This window comes from Triturus cristatus, chromosome 6 (assembly GCF_964204655.1).
Source record: "Triturus cristatus chromosome 6, aTriCri1.1, whole genome shotgun sequence".
NCBI classification, from domain to species: Eukaryota; Metazoa; Chordata; class Amphibia; order Caudata; family Salamandridae; genus Triturus; species Triturus cristatus.
Window position 1 is genome coordinate 79,699,748 of NC_140589.1, and position 19,859 is coordinate 79,719,606.

Here is a 19,859-nt window from a genome sequence, read left to right on the forward strand (position 1 = left end):
ACATTTGCTTGCTGGCATGCTAATTCATCCACACAATAATGTTTGGTGAAAGTGTGTGGTGTGGACCATGTAGCTGTTTTACATATGTCAGCTATCGGAATACTTCCTAAAAAGTCCAACGTTGCTCCCTTTTTGCAAGTAGAGTGTGCTCTGGGAGGAACAGGTATAGGACTTTTGGCCTTAGCATAGCAACCACTGAGCAAAAGACGACTCGTCCTTCAGCTGCTGTGCTTCCAAAATCCTGGGAGGACTACCAGCACTTCACCCAAAACCAAGGAACACCCATGGAGCAGCAGAGCTGCTTCCCTGCAGGCACCCGAAGGGACCTGTGAGGACTTCGGACAGCCACAAACCTGACACCAGAAGTGCCAGCGTGGTATCCAGAGACTAAGCCTACGATGTGTGCCAACAGTGGAGTTCCCGACGCAGCCTGCAGACTCTTTGTGCAGGCCCCCTCTACCGCGAATGACTTATGACAAAAACCTGATGCCTTAAGACAACTCTGCACCTGGCCGTGCCGGCCCGAGGAGAAGAGGACCAAAGGTGTCCCCACATCTTCGAGCATTGTGAGACTGGAGTCTCCTTGTTGGTTCAGCCAGACTGGTGTCCCAGTCGCAGCCTCTTTGTGACTGGACCGATACCCATTGACGGGGCACACTAGGCTGTTTAAGACCACTGCACCTGGCTGCCCCACTGCTGCCCGAGGTGAGCTGTTGGTGCTGGCTTGAACCTTGCCCCATGCTCACATTAAGTCCTGAAGATTGGTCCCGTAAGTCACTGTGAGGTACCTGTATGCAGTCTATGTCTTTCCTCCATAGGATAACATTACCGCTTCAGAAAATGCACTAAATTTAGCTTTTTGAAAACTAAAAAGTATTCTATCTCAAAACGCACTTACCTGATTTTGATGATCTTGGCGCCAAATATTATATAAAGATAAGTGTTATTTTTACAAATTGGTGTGGATCTCCCTATTGAGTCTCGTGCACCATTTATTGACTGTGTGTATGTAGCAGATGTCCAACACTCCTCTCTGATAAGAGTGGCTGCTAGACCCCAATACCCCCTAAGAGAGCACCTTGGGATTGCTAGAGCAAGCCCTGTCCACTTATAAGGGATACCTGGACTCTTTGCACAGTATACTTCTTTTCGGTATACTATATAAAGGACACGCTTCCTACAATGAGGAAAATATCTAAAAGGAGTTTGTTCCATCACCCTCATGACATGGAACCAATCGGAAGTCCCGAGAAAAGAAGGCCCCGGAGGGAGAGGCCCCACATGGGGCCCAAATCAATCAGAGAATCGCCCAGACACAGCTGGAGTCATCGACCTGAAACGGAAGGAAAATGAAATACACGTTCCAAAACAATACCGACGGTTAGGAGTTACCCCTGGGAACCAAAAAGAGTACAGACTACGATCTTGAACTGAAGCACAAGTGCGAACCCGATGGCAGAAAGAAAACACTAACAATGGATTCGATGCCCATGCACATTACCAGTAAGAGGAGTCACCAAACCTTGTGACTTGAAAGACTTCTTCAAAGAAAAACAACTTTCACACATCGGGGACCAACACTATACAGCAGGTGGCAGGAGTATGCACAGCATGTGTATCTACAGCCACACATACCTCGAACCAAACATTTCCTGCAGGGCTTTAGAAAAGCAGTCTAACCATGTTCTTGCTTGGCTCAGTGGTCCTATTATGTATCAATTTAGGAGACTCTGATGCCAGGGGGATACCCAAAGAGTGACCCTTTTGATTGCGAATGCTTATTGCTCACTCAGCCCAGGCTCTGCAGCAACTAATGGTCGTGTCAGCATCATTGTAGTCTGGGGCAGAAGTCTTTTTTTCCTCGTGCCCCTGTGGAGAAATAGCCTATCTGCTATCCCCGAAAAGGTCCATTCAGCTCTGACAACTGCAATCCATGTCCAGCCCAGTGTGACGAAAAGAGTGTCTTTTCTTAATCCCCCACCCCCAATTTAGAGCCCCAATTCCATCAGATGAAAGAAGTCGTCAATGACAGACACAGCCAAGGGCATAGCACATGCCCTCACACAATTCCTGCATGACCTCTATACCCCACGCCTCTTTGTGGAGGGTCAGGATGGGATGAGCAAATTTATAGCGGACATTCGGTCCCACAACCGTAGAGATCAGATAGAGAGAGGGGCCTTAGATGCCGATATCACAGCCAGGAAGATTACGGAGGCCCTGTACCAATTAAAGATTAGGAAATCGCCAGGAATAAATGGCTTTGACTGGAATTTTATAAAAGCGTCAAGAGTAAAGTGATACAGCCAGTTCGGGACGTGTTTAATCAATCAAGGGCACAGTCCGAGCTTCCCAGAGACCTTAGACAGGAGAATATGGTAATTCATAAGTCAGGGAAGACGCCGGAAGAGTGTTTATCCAACCGGCCAATATCTCTTCCGAATACTGAAACCAAAGCAACTGGTAAAGTCTTGGAGAATCACCTTATGCAGGTCATCGACTGCACTGTGGGCCCGGCTTCATGCCCTATAGGCCCACCAGACAGCCTCCGGAGTTTATTCAAGTGCTTCAATCGAAGAAAAAAAAAAGAGTCAGGGAACCAGCAGTGATCTTGGCGTTTAATGCCAATAAAATCGATTAACTCCCAGGAGTGGCCCAATCTTATGATACTACTGGAAATAATGGCCTTTGACCCTCCTTTCTTGGTTACGCCTTCTTAACTGTAAGCCTAAGGCGAGAGTTAGGGTCAATGGCTCCCAATAGGAGGTATTTGAGTTAGGCAGGGGCAACCACCAGGGCTGTACCCTATCCCCACTGCTATTCACAGTGGCAATGGAGCCGTTGGCAAACTGGATCGGGGGGATGCATTTCTGAGAAGACTCAGGTGGGACAGAAACAGGAAGACATTGTCTCCCTTTATGCTGATGACGTCCTACTCTACCTTGCAGACCCATATGATTCCCTCCTGAGAATTCTTAAGATAGAGTTTTCGGCACATTCTTGGACATTCTTAGACATTACGATCAACTGTGAGAAATCGGTGGTGCATCCCCCGCACATCAAGGAATACAAAGCTAGACGGTCCAAAGCATTGGTCTGGTAAGGGATGGGATTTACCTACCTGGGAATTTATGTTCTTCAAACTATCAGCTGTTTCATAAGAGAAAACAAGGCGTAGTTTTGGAAACTTCCCATTGAGATGTAGAGCAATGATGCCACCCGCTCCTTTCGTTACTGGGGAGAGCCTCACTATACAAAATTATATACCTCTCTAAATTTCTCTACATACTACAAAACTTGCCTTTTGGGGTCACTGACTATATCTTCTGAGCGGTGGAGGATGTGACTAGAACCCTGCTTTGGAACGGTGACTCTCCAAGGATAGAGCTCACTACCCTGACCAGTTGACCAAAGGATGGGGGAATTGCACTTCCCGACCTACACTTTTACTACTGGGTGGCCTAACTGTTAGTGGTAAACAACTGGCCCATCACAACCTTCCCTCATGGTAACCTGATACGTGATGAACTCCCAGGGCTACACGGAGTGACTGTATGGACCGGAGAAGGTTATGCACCTCCTGGACCACAGAGCCGTCGTGTTTCAGATCTGGAAACAGGCGCTACGCAAGATGGGATGGGAGGGATAGACTGTCTTTAGAGACACCGCAATGGTAGTACAGGGCATGGGGGGGGAGGGGGGGGGAGACTATGTGGGGTGCCAGGGAACCGACAGAGGACATGATGGAAATCACAAAGCTTGAGGAAAAAGAAACTTGATGGTTGACGTTTGAGGAGTTACAGAAACAATACGACTTATCCGGGGACCAATTCCCATGTTACATGCAAGTCAGGGCAATTCTTCAGTGCCGGATTGACCCAAGAGAGGATATAGAAGAGGAGAATCCACTGAAGTACAGGGTACTAGGAACCCACTAACACAGACAATTATATCACAAATATATTACACACTCCTTGTGCATTGGCAATCCCCTATCTCCCTCCACAGATGCTGAAATAGAAATGGGAGAGGGACCTGGGTAGAATGGAAAACGACGACTGGGGTACCACAGGTTGATACCCCAGGGAAGTAGCTATCCAAGCCATATTTCGGTTGATTCAGCTGAAGCTGAAGCTGCTGCACCAGGTTTACTTTAAAAGTGCAAGGTTACATGCAATGGAGGCGACAGACACTGACCAATGCTAAGAGGATGTGGTCAATGGGGCAACCCGATAAACGAAATTTAAAAGGACCAGAGACTGAATAGGTTTTAGTCAGATATGCAAAAAAGAATATCTCACGTAATAGGAGACACTTTTGTGCTGAACCCCCAGGCTGATATCCTTGGGGATTTTGGGGGAAGAGACCATCGACAGATATACACTAGCTCTGTGCATCACAGCCCTGGTTGTAGCAAGGTGAGGTATGGTGCAACTCTAGGGGAGGGGGAGGGAGAGGACCCCCCCCCCCCCCAGGAATGGAGGTCCAATATGGAGTGGTGCAGACAGGCAGAGGAACCTATCTACCAGGTGATGAAGATACTCCCAAAAATAAGCAAAGATATTGGACCCATGGAAGGAACATGTAGAAGAGTGACATGTAGACTGGCACCCAGGGTTAGATGGGGAGCACCAGTGACGCCCAATGGGAAGGAAGCCAAGGGGGAAACTGATTTTCTTTGTTGTTTATGTTTTCTTTAAAAAGTAACGAAACATTCAATAAAAAGATCATTTAAAAAAAGGTTAAGAAAAGATGAGAGAGGTCATCTGCACCATAACTCTAGTCCTTACCATGACAAAAACATTGTCAAATGAAGTCTTGGTCATCTATTTTCACAATTTTAGCCACTGACAATTGAAAATACTGTAACGAGCTGTGTGTGCCCTAGGTACCCGAGGGTGGTGCACCAGTGGAACAATCTCTATCACAACCAGCATATTTTGAGATAAAACACCTTTGGAATATTTAGTGGGAATTGAACCACATCTGTGCCAGCTGTCTTTTGCAAAATAGACCATCCAGCTGTGCCCTTCGATTGTGGCATCCAGAAATGGAATGTGCCCCTTATCTGGGCACCAGTGACCTCAAACCTCATCACCTGAAACATCATCTGGAGCACTCATGGCCTTATGGACGGGCAGCATAATCGTTCAGTGGTATGTTTTTTGGATAGAGAGCATTTTCATTTTTATTAAGGTGTCATGATTTTGAATCAATTACCTTTTTTAGGGGTGCCGCCTTTTATCATGAGTATACTTTGGTACCACAAGGTTCAAGATAAAAGGCCCTGGCTATATGCAGTCAGTTGTCAACATATTTTAAAAGGGACCTGAATGCTATGATGTAAAGCAGGTCAACACAAAAGAATCTTATATTTGGTTATAATTGACAATTCATCTCAGTGTTAACCATAATTCCTTTACCAAGGGCGAGGTAGCTGAATAGATATTTACACTTCAAACTTGGTTGCATAAGATGCTTGGACCTTCTGGTTTTTATTGTGTATCTTAGTTGTAAGTGTTATTTAACTTGTTTCTCTGTAGTTCTAGCACTTTTCCTTCTCAAAATTAAACCACTGACTGGATAAACAAGTGTCATCCAATGCATACATCAGTGTTTTGAGATTCTAAACCTCTCCATTTTGTAGAACAAGATGTACTGCGCAATCACTACAATGAGACAGTCAAATGCCTAAAGTGAGTCTCCGATAATCCACTTTGGAGAGCCATAGTAATGTGGCACTGCAAAACCAGTGATATACGAACTTACCCAAAGGGTTCAGCCCAGTAACTTTGGACTACCCCAGGATCCACAACAAAGGCATCACATTGGTGGTAGCAGTAAGTTGGTTCCTTAAATTCAAATCTCACGAAACGCTAGCTACCCCAACATTTTTACATGTATAGTCCACTTACAAAAGGATTATAAGGTTAGGGAGCAATCTGCAGAACACAGGGGTAGTAGAGCTTAAAGTGCTTTGTAAGAGCAAGAGAATAAACCCTCACAGATCAGCTGAATGCTGCTTGCACGAGCGCTCAGTTAGTGGGTTTTTTAAGCTGGAAGCTAGTGTAGCTTGGGAGTCCCAGTGGGAAGGGCCAACAGACCAGACCCATGGTTAGGGTTGAACTCTACAGATTTCCCACTATTCCTCTATTCTTTCTCAAAGATCCTGCATCCCAATAGATTTCTAGTCTGAGGGGGTCTACCCTATGAGTCATTAGAGCTCAGAAAGATAGAGCTAGTTCTACTGGAAGCAAAAGTCAAGAATGACGCCAAGTTAATGTTTTGGAGCATAATGACCAAGAGAAGAGTTTTTTTTTTTTTAGTTTTTTTTTTTAAAGCTTTATTTAGTTTTGAAAAAACAAAACAATACTAAGACAATGGCTGTATGGTCAAGAAAAAACCAGTGGTAAGATACAGTACGACACTTCTGGCCCACAAATCAGCAACAGCAACTAATAATGACATCGGATCAGTGGCCCCCCGCAACCGCCCCAGCACTCCCATCCGCCTAAGTTCAATAAAAAGGGCAACCTTCCGCCACAGGGCACCACATGCAGTCTCAACAGGCATCTTAGATTTTGCCCCACATCCCCTGACTCGCCCACGCCCATAGAGACCAGCATCCCATCACGAACTGTAAGGAGGGCCAAACGTCCTGACAGGTTCACGACCCCCACGCAATCATAACCCTGGCGCTGCGCGGTTTACCCCACTCCCGTTGGCACTATGCCGGAACCGGAGTGTGGTGGGGAAGAGCTCGGCAGGGTAGCAATATATGTCTTATACGGGCCCCAGATATCTTTGGGCCGCGCCACCGTAGGGAGAAGACTAGAGTAGATCTCGCTGTTTGTGCTGCAGAAGGCCATGGAAGTGAGCCACGCACCAGCTGTGGGGGCCATGCGATCCCCCCAGCGCTTAGCAACCTCCTGCTTAGCAAGCAGGAGGCCTAGAGAGGCAAGCCTTCGGACAGTCTTGGGGAAATTTACAGTATAGCCCAACAGCGCCACCTCGGGTATAGGAACCAACGTGAGCCCTAGCATAGCGCCCAGGATCTCGTGTACCTGAGTCCAGTATGATTGCAGTCTGGGGCAAGTCCATGACAAGTGTGCAAAATCAGCGTGTGGTGCAGCGCATTTCCAGCATGTGTGAGGTCGAGAGGGATCAATGGCGTGGAGTCTATCAGGGGTCATGTAGTAGCGGCAAAGGAATTTGTAGTGGAGGAGCTTGTGGCGACTATTGAGGGATATCGTGTTAGTGACTTTGCAACAAGAGGTCCACTGCTCGTCCGTGATAGGCCTACCCAAGTCCGCCTCCCAAGCCGCCCGCAGTCGGACATCCGCACAAGGAACCAGCGCTGCGCACGACTTATAAAGTTTCGAAATCATATGAGCTCCAGTGTCGTTATCAATGAGGAGGGTGAGGGGCTCAAAGGACTCCGGTTCGAGACGGAATCCCGCTATTTTCGACCGCGCCGCGCAATAAAGCCGGCGCAGGACAAACCTGTCCATGAACGTGGCCTCGCTAAAGCGCGCCTCCTCCGTCATCGAGAAGATGTGCCCGCCAGGATATAAATCTCCAATCTTAGTAATGTTAAACTTATTTAAAGTACGCTGTACAATGAGTTCTCCCGTACCCGGCAGCAGCCCAGGGTTAGGAAGTGGGAGCGAAGAGGAATACAGGCGAGGCCAGGCTAAATAACGAGCCAGGCAACCCCAGGCCCAACTGGTGGTGGATACCGTTTGGATATCCACTGGGCTCCGGGGAACCCCCTTGGGTAACACTGCCGACAAGCGACCCGGGAGAACGAAATCTGCCTCCGGTCGAAGAAACGGAATCCGTGCGTCAGGATGATACCAGGCGTAGGCGTGCGCACATTGAGCAATCAAATAGTATAGATACATATCCGGTAAACCGAAGCCGCCTCTGTCATGGGGGAGCGTAAGAGTCCTCCAGCTGATTCGGGGGCGCCTTCCGCCCCAAACCAGCTTAATCAAATGGGACCGTAGGGTGGAGAAAAATGCCCGAGTAAGAGGGATAGGAATATTATTAAAGAAATACAAAAATCTGGGGAGCACGACCATTTTTATGATAGCAATTCTGGCCGACATGGAGAGCGGGAGCCGCAGCCACCCCTCCACCTGCATCTCCAGCCTGGCAATCGCGCGGCCGTAATTGAGGCGAATAATTTTGTCCGTGTTCAGATGTATCTGTACGCCCAAGTACCGTACCGAGTCGGAGCACCACTCCAACGGGAACTCGCACTGCCATTGGGAAGTGCCGCTAGTCAACGGAAAAATTATGGACTTGTGCCAGTTGATGCCCAATCCCGAGTGGGCACCAAAGCGAAGAATCTCCCGTATCAAGGGAGCCAAGTTGACCTGAGGCTCTCTGACATACAGTATCGTGTCGTCGGCGTAGAGGGAGGCCAACAAGGGGCCCGTCCGGAACTGGAGACCCCTGTGCAGATGCCGTTCCTGAAAATGCCGTATCAAGGGGTCCATGGCCAGAATGAATAATAGCGGAGAAAGCGGGAAGCCCTGCCGCGTTCCTCTCGTGAGTGAGAAAGGGCGGGACAGCGTACCATTGATATGCAGACGGGCCGTGGGGCGGCTATACAAAAGCCGCGTAGTGGCGAGGAAGTTCTCCGGCATGCCCATGCGCTGCATGACAGAAAGAAAGAAAGGCCACTCTAGAGAGTCGAAGGCCTTCTCAGTGTCTAGAAAGATTGCCGCGACAGGCGTGGCCGGATTGATTCTGTGGAGAACCGTGAACAGCGTCCGCAGATTTAGCGACGTGGAGCGACGCGGGACAAAGCCCGATTGTACGGGCGATATAATGAATTCCATCAATTGAGACAGTCTGTTGGCCACGATTTTGGCCAGTATCTTGTAATCGAGGTTTAATAGGGAGAGGGGCCTATACGATCCACACAGCGTCGGGTCTTTATTTGGTTTCGGGAGCAGAACTATTACCGCTTCACTGAGGGTCGCTGGGAGGGACCCACGCTCCAGCGCCTCTGCATAGACCTCAATGAGCCGTGGCGACAGGAGCTCAGCAAAGGCCTTGTAAAAATCCCCGGAGAAGCCATCGAGGCCGGGGGCAGAAGAGCCGCGAAGCACCTTAATCGCCCCCCGGACCTCAGCTACCGTTATGGGCTCCGCCATGAACTCCTGCATACCCCTATCCAGGAATACTAGCGCGATTTCAGACAAGTAGGCCTCCCGAGAGGCCGAGGATTCACCCAACTTGGTCTTGTATAGATCCGAGTAGTAGGCCAGGAAATCGTCCCTGATCTCGGCGGGCTTCGTGTGGAGCGAACCATCTGCACCCCGCACCTCGACAATCAATGATTTGCTGTACGGTGGTCTCAGAGCCTGCGCCAGCGTGCGACCCGGCCTATCCCCCTCCCCGTATCTACGCGCCGTCTGGTACTTCCCCAGGTACAGGATCTCTCTGTCCGCTGCGTCCCTAAATTCGGTCAAGAGGCGGAGTCGCTGAGCGGACACGTCGGCGGAGGGCGCAAACTGCGCCTCAGCGTCAAGGGCCTCCAACGGCGTCTCCAATTGTTTAATCGTTCCGCGCAGCGCCCGTAAGACCCCAGCCTGTTTGGCTATGCAAATCCCCCTAATATACGCCTTGAACCCCTCCCAGAGCATGGCCCACGAGTCAACCGATCCGGTGTTGAGCGTGAAATAGTCCTCGATCGCCTCAGAAATTTGGTGTGCAAATAAGTCATCTAGGAGTGCCCTCCCAGGGAATCGTCATTGCCGCTCATAGCCCTCCGACCGCGGAACGTCCAAGCACAATGACACAGGGGAGTGATCTGAGTATGTTCTGGGGGAGGTCTGTATCGCACGGAACCATGGGGCCAGGCCCGGGGACAGGAGCCAGTAGTCAATCCTGGTCCAAGTGTTGTGTTGTCCCGAGAAGTGTGTGTAGTCAGTGTTGCGTGGATTGCGCCTGCGCCAAATGTCCGTCAAAGAGAACTGATGGCATAAGTCCAGTAGTGCGCGCCGCGCCCTAGGCTTAGAGTGCGCAGCCCCCGAAGTACTGTCCAGACTCTCGTCCATCAACAAGTTAAAATCACCCCCAAGTATGAGGCCGGCTGGTTCAAGAGCAGCGAGCTGGGTGGCAAGCTCATGAAAGAATTACGGAGAATCAGTGTTAGGAGCATACACACACACCAGAACCACAGCATGACCCATCAGCACCCCTCGAACTATGCAGTAGCGCCCCTCCCAATCCCCCAGGAATGCCCGGCAGTGAAACGGGACCCTCTTGTGAATCAGCACCGCTGTGCCCCTGGCGTAGCTGCTGAAATTCGCGAAGTATCTATGAGCGCCCCACGAAGCCGCAAAGCGTGAGTCAGCGGAGGAGCGAAAATGCGTCTCTTGGATAAAAGCTATATCTACTCTATGCCGATTTAAATAATGTAGTATCTGTTTACATTTACGCGGGTTGTTCAGACCCCGAACATTCCAAGACATTAGCGATAGGCCAAGGGGGGACTCATTAAGGGCTATTTGAGCCATCGGTGCCATGTAACTCGTAAGGAGGGTATGAAAGCAGCCGTGTCTCCGTGTACCTGCATAATTAACACAATGCCAGCCATGTCAAGAAAATAAAAGTAACCAAACCCATCCCCCCACCCTCCACCCAGCCATACCACGCAAACGTGAGGCAAACCCCAACCTGTGGAAAAAAAACAGAGCTTCAAAGAACAATACCAAATGCAAGCAAAGCGAAAAATATAGAGCATCGGAATCAAAAGTGTTCCCAGCGGTGTCAACCAGAGGGGGATGACAACGACCCACCACCCACCCAGCACTACAAAACAGTCATATATATAGCAAAGTGTTCCAAAGTCCCCAGTAATAAATGTTCACGAAAGGAGAAAGGAAGGCCATGGGCGCCAACTCAGCCGACTCCAGAGGCAGAGAACAGGTCCTGACTAGTCGCCGTTCCACTACGCGGCGGAGATCGATCATCCCCATCTCCCCCCGGAGGGTCCTTGCGCAGCTTGTAAGACCGGCAGAATTCCTGCACCGCAGTAGGATTGTCAAAGATCTGAACTCGGCCCTCAATCTCCACCCGGAGCCGGGCAGGGTAGAGCATGCCATACTTGAGGCCCAGATTGCGGAGCGCCGCCTTAGCCCCCACGTATTTGCGCCGGGCCTCCTGGACCGTGGCGGTAAAATCTGGGAAGAATGAAAGTCTCGAGCCCTGCCAAGTGATCTCCCCCTTCTCTCTAGCCAGTCGCAGGGCCGTGTCGCGGTCTCGTAAGTTCATAATTCGAGCAACCAGCGGGCGAGGCAAGAGCCCCGGGTTAGGCCGCGGTCCCAGGGAACGGTGCGCCCTCTCGACCACAAATCCCGGTGTGAAGGAATCTCTCCCAAAAATGTCTGAAAAAAGCTTTTCCACAAAAACGTCCAGTCTGCCAGTGGCCGTGGACTCCGGAACCCCAGTAATTCGAACATTGTTGCGCCGACTGCGCGATTCCAAGTCCTCGTTCTTGATGGCCACCTCCTTCAAAATGCGTTCCAGTCGATCTAGGCGCTTAGTCTCCTGCCCCGCGCCATCCTCTACGGCAGATATTCTGGCCTCAGCCTCTATTAGTCTCTTATCATGGGCCTGGATCTTGGCCCCCATCGTTTCCAGCGTTCTATCCACGGCATCAAAGCGACCATCGAGGGCCCTAAACCCAGCACGCATCTCCTGCAGCCAGTCCGGGGAAGGGGCACAGGCCGTCGGGTCACCGGGCTGGCCCCCGGAGGGGGCCGGCATGTCAGGGCGATGATCCACCGGCTGTTCAGGCAACTTTTCAAAAGGCAGCGTTTTCTTCTTTGGGTCCTTGCGACCCATGCCCTCACACAGTTGGGCCGCAGCCAGCGCGTCACGGCGAAAAGGAGGTGCCAGGACAGTGAGGAGGCTGCACAATGGAATGGTTCACCCTGCGACCCACCGGGCCCGTGTCATGGGCGATGCAGCAGCCTCCGCGGAGTCGCCATGTGTTGGGCAGCCGCCGGGCAAGGTCCTCGCCCCCAGGTCCAGGTAGCGCCCCCGCAGTGGGGCAGCGACAGATGCGGCCGAGCGATGTAGGATGGGGGAGCAGGAAGCAGGCCTCACCGGCCGCCGAGTACAGGATCAGTCAGGCGAGGAGCCGAGGCCAGGGACGGAGACGGTCCAGGTGCCCGGCCCGGCGCGGGGTCCCCCCCAACCCACCCACACCGCCAATCGGCCGTCCCGTCCCCCCCAAAGGCCCCAAGACAGTATCCGCCCGGGGCCCCCAGGAGGAGACCCAACGAAGGCCGCGACCGAGGCGCAGAGCAAAGTCCCAGCGCCCGGCCGGACCTAGGCCGACAGCGGCGCGGGGAGCAGAGCGAACCCCCACCAGCCCAAGCCCCGGCGCTCGACACCCCCCCCCCCCCAGTCCCCCCCAGGGTACCTGCCTCACAGCCGGCCGCCACCTCCACGCTCCCGATCCCGGCCGCCGAGTCAGGCCGCCATCTTGAGCCGGGGGTCCGGGAGCCCACGTCCTCCACCGGTCGTTGCAGGCCTCGTCGGGGCTCGATCGTTGTCTCGGAGCACTCCGGGGCCAATGAGGAGTCACTGCCGGGGTCGGACACCCAGCGCCCGCATCAGGACGTCGGGGACGGCGGTGTAAGTGCTGGGCCGGCGGCGGAGCTTCAACGCCGCGCGGCCATCTCAGCCCGCGGCTTGGCCACGCCCCCGACCAAGAGAAGAGTTGACTGAATAAACAGCATAAGCGGCTTCAAAAGACAGAGCAGGTTAAAACGGAAAGACTGGGAACCGGGAGGAGAAAAGCTTATTAACAAAAGCTTACTAACAGTTACGATTAGTGAGCTGGCATTAGAGGTACCCTTGGGACCACTACAGTCTCAGGGCTGCTAAGCTTTCAGTCTGTTTATGTCTGGTATTTCCATGTTTGCAATGTTGTTTTTACATTCTCAATTCCCATTTGATCGGGCAAGTTCAAATGAATGGCTAATTCTACAAGGTTTACACAAGTGAGATTGCCTCCCAGGTACATCGGAAAATCCAACTGTAAGACAGGGAATGGGTGTTCCATTGCGACGATGGCCTAGAAAGTGTGTGAATACCTACAGCAAACACAAACCCGAATAAAACCAATGAAATTCACTACACACAAAGCTCAGTACACAATTTTGCTAATCAGATGTAAAGAAAAGTCTGACCACCAAGAGTTAAACATGACGAACAGCCAGAGTTATGGCTTGTATTACATATCATAGCTGGCGACCTTCAGATTTTTTAGGTTTGGGGTCAATGAACCATAAATAACACTTAACTGTGATTTTCTTTTAGTTAGTATTATATATGTTACACAGCCATTTATCTACTATTACCGTTTATCAAAAATAAAAACTGAAAAACTATCCAGCACAGTCCCCATTAATAAAGTTGGAGCGGTACCTTCCCAACTTTCATCCAGTCTTTCAACTCCTCTTCATCAGGAATTTCTGTGGTGCACTCTGGAAACCAATCAGCCTCTTCATAAGCAGTGGCCTGAGAATACAACATGAGGATATTAGCAAGAGGAGGAGACAAATAAAAACTCATTATCTCCATTTCATTTTGGATGCATCTAATGTGAGATTGTGCTACTCTTGCATGTCCACACACCTAAAAGGGTAAAGCAAAGAGGAAACCCTAAGCTTTGTGCCCTGCAAGCAAAGGGGTTTACACAAACGAATATATTCTACTTTCCACACTGTAATACCAGGCCGAGACAAGGATGAACGCTTTCCTCTTTGTCTTCTAGCACCTGAAGTAGTACTGTAGAGCATGAAAAAGCACAACACGAAGTCACTGATGATGTTGCTGCCTACAGATGGGGATTCACTCCTCTCCTCAGCAGTCTACTGTGTGGATTCCCATGTCATTATCAATCGAAAAAAACAAAACAAGCATTGGCAAAGCCAATAGGTCTAGCCTTCTGGGTCTATTCGCTTTACTACTAATAGCTGTTCATGCTGAACAGTATCGTTCCAAAGGGGATTTGTTTTGTTTTTAAATTAAAAAATAAGGAGTGCAGAAGTGGCCACTGTGATTTCATAGGCGAGCACATGCAGGATCATGGATGATCATCAACTGCATGTGCACCTACAAAATGACACGTCATTTTTTATTGATTCATTAATCCAAGATGGTGAACGCCACTTTGATCAGTTTTTAAAACAATGAAAATTAAAGTAATGCAGAGTGGTCCAGCAGCAGATGGCAGCTGCCAGGTCCTCCTAATAAAAAAACATAAAAGAAGGACAGGGTAGGAGGGGATATTGGGAGGAGGAAGCAACAGGGACTGGGCAGCGGTGAGGGTGCAGTGGAGGCACTTGAGACTGGGCGTGGGGCGGGCGGGAGAATGGAACAAAAAAGTATTAACTAGAAAAGCCAGGAGGGGAGTGGATAAAGCAGTTGATGAGCGGGTGTAAGAAACTGGCTCTATATACACTACACCAAAATGAGGTATAGTGTGTATAGAGTCCAAGTGACCCCAGAGGTAGGCAGAGGTTAAAGTTAGATAGAACCTTACATTCTATTTGTGGTAGAGTGGTCGAGCAGTAAGGCAGTATCCGAGGACAGTGTTAAGCATTTGATGTACACACTCAGTCAGCAAATGAATTCACACACTCAGGAACTGAACTCTAGGCCAATTGTTTTTGTATAAAAATATATTGTTTTATTTTAGAACCAAGGAAGCCTGGCACTGGTAAGCATAAAATACTTTGCTGTAATAAGTTGCTGAATATAGAACAGTTTGAAAATGCAATACATTTATTTACTTTGTTTGAGTTGCAGGGGATGCAGTAGGTTGCAAGACTAAGCAAATACAGTACATTGAAATGAATAGGCTTTTCCAGTAAATTGCAGGTAAGTTACTTTTTACGTTACTTTTCTAACTCAGTGCTGGATACCTAGATTCAGCAATGGGACATTTCCTACAAACAGGTAAGTACAAACGTTTTGCTTATTTGTGCGATTTTTAAAGAATATTTTTAGATTTCAAAACTCCACACAGAAACTTTTTGGAGAAAAAGTGTCAATGTTATCCTATGGAGGAAAAACAGGTTATCGGTTTGTAGGTAAGTAATCAACTGTGGGAGTTAAGGTTCTGGGGTAAAGCTCAGGGGTCCCCCAGGGTCAGTAATGCACTGTTGTTGCACCCTCAGCGGCACTTGTAGGTGCAGAGTGTTGAGGCCCAATGTTATCCTATGGAGGATAGGGGGTCTACGGTTGGTGGCTGCTGGCAAGCAGGCCACTGGGTTGTTGGAGCAAAGCTCCTAGGGTTTAGGTCAGAGCAAATAGGGAACCAAATTAACACCAAAGGTGCACCCTCAGCGGCACTAGGGCGGCTGGGTGCAGCATGCTGTTATGAGGTCGGGTGGCCTGTTTTCAATGGAGCGCCTCTGGTTAGAAGAAACACTGCAGGCTCGGGACGTGGAGCTTCTGGGTGCGACCACCACTTCGAGGGGTAAGTTGGGATGTCTTGGGTTGATTAGGCACAGTTGGTTTGGGCACACAAGGCAATGGGGCGTCGGGTGCAGGGGTGCCTTGGGACGTCGGAAAGCCTTACCCACCCTGGTCGCGGTAGAGGGGATCCTCTGGATTGAGGCTGCAGGCGTCGACTGGAGGCTTGAGGCAGGTCAGGAGTCGCCTGATCTCGGGTCAGGATCACCGGGGTGACCTCCTCGTGGTGTTTTTCCACTCGAGCTCGGGCCGGGTTTGGCGGGTGCAGAGTGGGCTGGATTTGCGGTATCCGGCCGGAGCCTGAAGCTGCAATTTGAACAAATCCGGTGTTCACGGGAGAAGAAGGCTTGGAAGTGAAGGCAGGAAGCTCCTCCGGGGTTTATGAGGTTGCTGGCTGCAGGACACACCGGGATTTCGCAGGAGCAGGTTCAAGGGGAGACAGGCCTGTAGGGCTGGGGGCAAGTCAGTGGGCGTCATCCTCTTGTTAGCTCTGCACGGCTCTTCGTCCTTCTTCTTTTCTTCTTGTCTGGATCTGAGGAAGCAAGGTTGAAGGTGCCCCCTAAATACTAGATTTAGGGGCGATACAGGTAGGTAAAGGGCAGGGACAAATGGGTCCCTTCCCTGGGGTGGGTACAACCCCTATCGTGCAACCTCCAGTGAGGGGGGGGGGGGGGGGGCAGGAGCCTGTCCCTGGTTGGCTAGATCCCACCATCCTCAAGATGGCGGGAAATCAGAGTTGTGCTTCACCTCGCCTCCCCCACCTCAGGGGTGGAGTTGGCAGAGGTGGGCACACCTCTTTCCCTCACTTGTTTTTCCAGCCGGTTCTCCTGCCCAAAGTGGGGGATAGAACCAGTGGGGACCAGTTGCTGAAAGCAGCAAATGGTCTGGGGAGGATCACAAAGGCGGCATGCCTTTGAAGCTTCACCTTCGTGAACTCTGCCCATCCTGGGGGAGGAGGCTTGGCACCTCGTCCCAGGATGTGCATTGTTTCAGGCCCCCGATGGCAGCAGGCTCTCGACCCAGGGGTCCAGAAACATGTCTGTTGGTGGCAGCCTAAGAAGCCACTCAGTCAGGTCACTAGAGGTTGGTCAAGTTTCAGGGGGCATCGCTAAGATGCCCTCTGTTGAGCATTTTACATTAAATCCCACACTGGCATCAGTGTGGGTTTGATGTGCTGAGAAGTTTGATACCAAACTTCCCAGTCTTCAGTGTAGCCATTATGGTGTTGTGGAGTTCGCAATGACAAACTCCCAGGAACATTAACTCTTAATGGCAGCACTGCACTTACAGTGCCCAGGAATGGACTTGGGCACTGTAGGGGTACAGGGCTCATTCACCTGTACCCTCACCGCTGGCATAGGGCACCCAGCTAGAGGGGTGACTGATGTAAGCCAGGGCAGTGGTTAGTGGGCATGGCACACAGGGATGTGTGCCATGTCGACTCTTCACTTTGTTCTGTACCAAGACACGCAGCCTACGAAGGCAGTGTGTGAGTGTCAGGGCACAGGGCCTCTAAGGGAGGCACAATAAGTTCTGCAGCCTTAGAGGCCTTCTCTGATCACAGTGCCCTAGGTACCTGTGGTACCATTTACCAGGGGCTGACATGTGGCCAGAGATGGCAATTGGGTTTAGGCTTCAATTCAGTTTTAGGGACGGAACATAGGTCCTGGGCACCTGTTTAGCAGGGGCCCAGGGCACACTCAGTCAAAGAACATCAGCAATTCAGCAAAAAGTGGGGGCATACCATGCAAGAAAGAGGGGACTCTCTCACAGCGGGGAGAATAGGAGAGAGTGGATAAGGAAACAACAAGGAGCAAGCGTGGGGTGTGGATGTAAGAAGCAGCACACATGAGGGAGAGCGCTAGAAAACACATCCACTCTCATGGAGTATTGAACAAAATAAGAAAGTAGATTCCTGAATGTGAGCAGTGTAAAAATACAAATCATCGCATCAAAAGGATGGCCAAGGAGCTATGCTCCATGGGGGGGACAAACATAACAAGAGGAAGGCGAGACACTGAATAAGAAGCAAGGAAATGAGAGTGGCAATAAAGCCAGCCAATGGTAAGCAATGGGCAGTCTGTAAGCCCACTGCAGGCTATTGGTATGTTCCTCAAGAAGAGTCCGCCTACAGACAGCTAAAAGCGGTCTGGCAGGTGAGACCTAAAAAGAGAGTGGTGTGGTAAGCTTTCCACCTAATCCATCGGAAGATTGTGAGAGAAGAAAAGTCTACCAGATCGGCCCAAAATAGTATTACATTCCTGGTAAACAAAAAATTCAAGAGCACCGCTACTTACTAAAAGCAACTGCACAGGAGAGAGAGAGACAATGGCTGACAGTTACTTTGTCTTTCTATCACATACTGTACATGTTAATGGACACAGTTGTTTTGCCTAAATATAGCATGGCTAGTGGGCTCGGCTGATGAACATTATCTTGGAATAAAAAAATACAAATAAACTGACTATACATCTTGCACACATCAGTAAAACATATTCCTTTAGTCTTCACCCTGCGATCACCCTCACCCAGTGGTTCCCAAACTGTGCTCCATGGCTCACTGGGGAGCCGTCAAACCTAGCCAGGGAAGCCGCGCACCAAGCACTTTAATGCATTTAATGTTCAAAGGTCTGTTGGCTTCAGTTAAACTAATTAGACTTAAATGCATGATGTAGATGATTTGTAAGTGACATACCTAAAGCTGTAAACATAGTGCTTAATTGATGTCATGTGCAAATTTCACTCGATCCCCACGTTTCAACACCCCCAAAGTAAGCGGAAGATGCCTGATTTATTTTGTTAGACTTGTTAATAGTTTCGGGTTTTTTTCCAAATGCATTTTACACCAATGCAAGTTATCAGGAAAGTACAGTTGTTCTGTCTATTAAACACACTAAGTATTATTAAGTATTGACATTTGTACTTGACTCAAAGGTACTTACAGTACACATTTCTTTAAGTACACACATATTTCCAGACACACCTGCTCTCTCCTTGAGCACAGGGAAGAAAAAAACACCATATACAGCATAATGACAACATTTGGAAGCAAGAAAGAGGGATGTTTAAAAAAAAAAAATCAGAGGAAATTATTTTACTTGCATTGATTTGGAGACCATTTCAGGGAGGAGACAGCAAAAATAAAGCAGTATGTGGTTTAAAAAACCGTGACTCACCCTGCTGAGACAGGTGTGTTGGCACGTATGACATGGGTAGAAATGGAAGTGCATGCAAATATTCTTCAAGCGCAGAAACTCTTTGGCAATGGGGCCTACATGCATGGGGTGCTATCTAGCACTGAAAGTAGGATAAAAAAGTTTTAAAGGATACTCTATAAAAGGCATTGGCAAATAAGTGTAACTAGGAATATTTTATTAGAGGCGCCGCATTAATAATACGAAAAATCCTGCGTATATGATTATAATACCTTCATCAGCTTCGACCCAATTATTTTCAGGGAGAAAAATGCAAGTACCCCAGAGGCCGGACTTACACAACCCCACCCTCCAAAAATAGGAACATTGGCGTCCGCAGAACTTTTTCCAGGGGGGGGCGCCGCCTACTAAACTCCTACAAAAGCCGAACCTCTTAGGACGTCATTTATCTTTGCCAGACCAAAAATTGGGAGCAAAACACACATTGTATTGTGCAGTGGGGAACACAAACTTCTGGCTAAGCATCACACACATTGCCTAATTCTGCCCTTTATTGAGGAGGTTTCATCCGAGAAATAAAGCGTTACTTTTGAGTTTCACTTATCCCAAGTATAAAATGAGAATAATGAAATAATATTGAAGGGCACAATTAAATTATTTGTTTATTTACCAATATTGAAACCTCTTTAAAAATGTTTAACAGACACAGATTGTGTTTACGACTCGACTCGCCCATATGATGTCGATTTTCAAAATCGACAGGGTTTTATAATTAGTAGGTTTGTGGGGGTGTAGATGTTCATGTAGAATCGTTCTATTCTGTTGCACCTCACAGGACTTATTTCTCAACTTTTGAGCACATAAACATCAAGTTCATTGACCCTTTGTTCAGCCTGAAAGCCTGGGTCTAAACTATTCCTTGACCATTACTAGAGCTGTATTTATTTGACTGACAGGGCTTTATTACGGGGTATTTTTCTTACGTGAAGTAAAAAAAAACTAAATAAATCATTAAAGCGTGACTGTGTAACGATTTATTTAGGTTTTTTTTCTCGTATTTTGCACCTATTTTTCTCTTGGTCCCGAGGCTGCACTTTGTAACACTAATCTTACCTTAATACACCTGTTGGCACATAAGGACTCCCACGCACAACAGAACACAGACGCAGGCTGCAGGGTCGGTCGGCCAAC

At 49.3% G+C, this 19,859-nt stretch overlaps 1 protein-coding gene across 3 annotated transcripts in view; it reads right to left on the reverse strand.

Moving 5' to 3' along the window:
- LOC146813789 (cap-specific mRNA (nucleoside-2'-O-)-methyltransferase 1-like) overlaps nucleotides 1-19,859 on the reverse strand; it is a 944,292-nt gene that overhangs the window by 797,408 nt on the left and 127,025 nt on the right. For all 3 annotated transcript variants that reach the window (XM_085610252.1, XM_085610251.1, XM_085610253.1), the window contains one exon: nucleotides 13,459-13,551. In XM_085610252.1, the coding sequence (XP_085466378.1) occupies nucleotides 13,459-13,551 (93 nt within the window). The remainder of the gene's footprint in view (nucleotides 1-13,458; nucleotides 13,552-19,859) is intronic.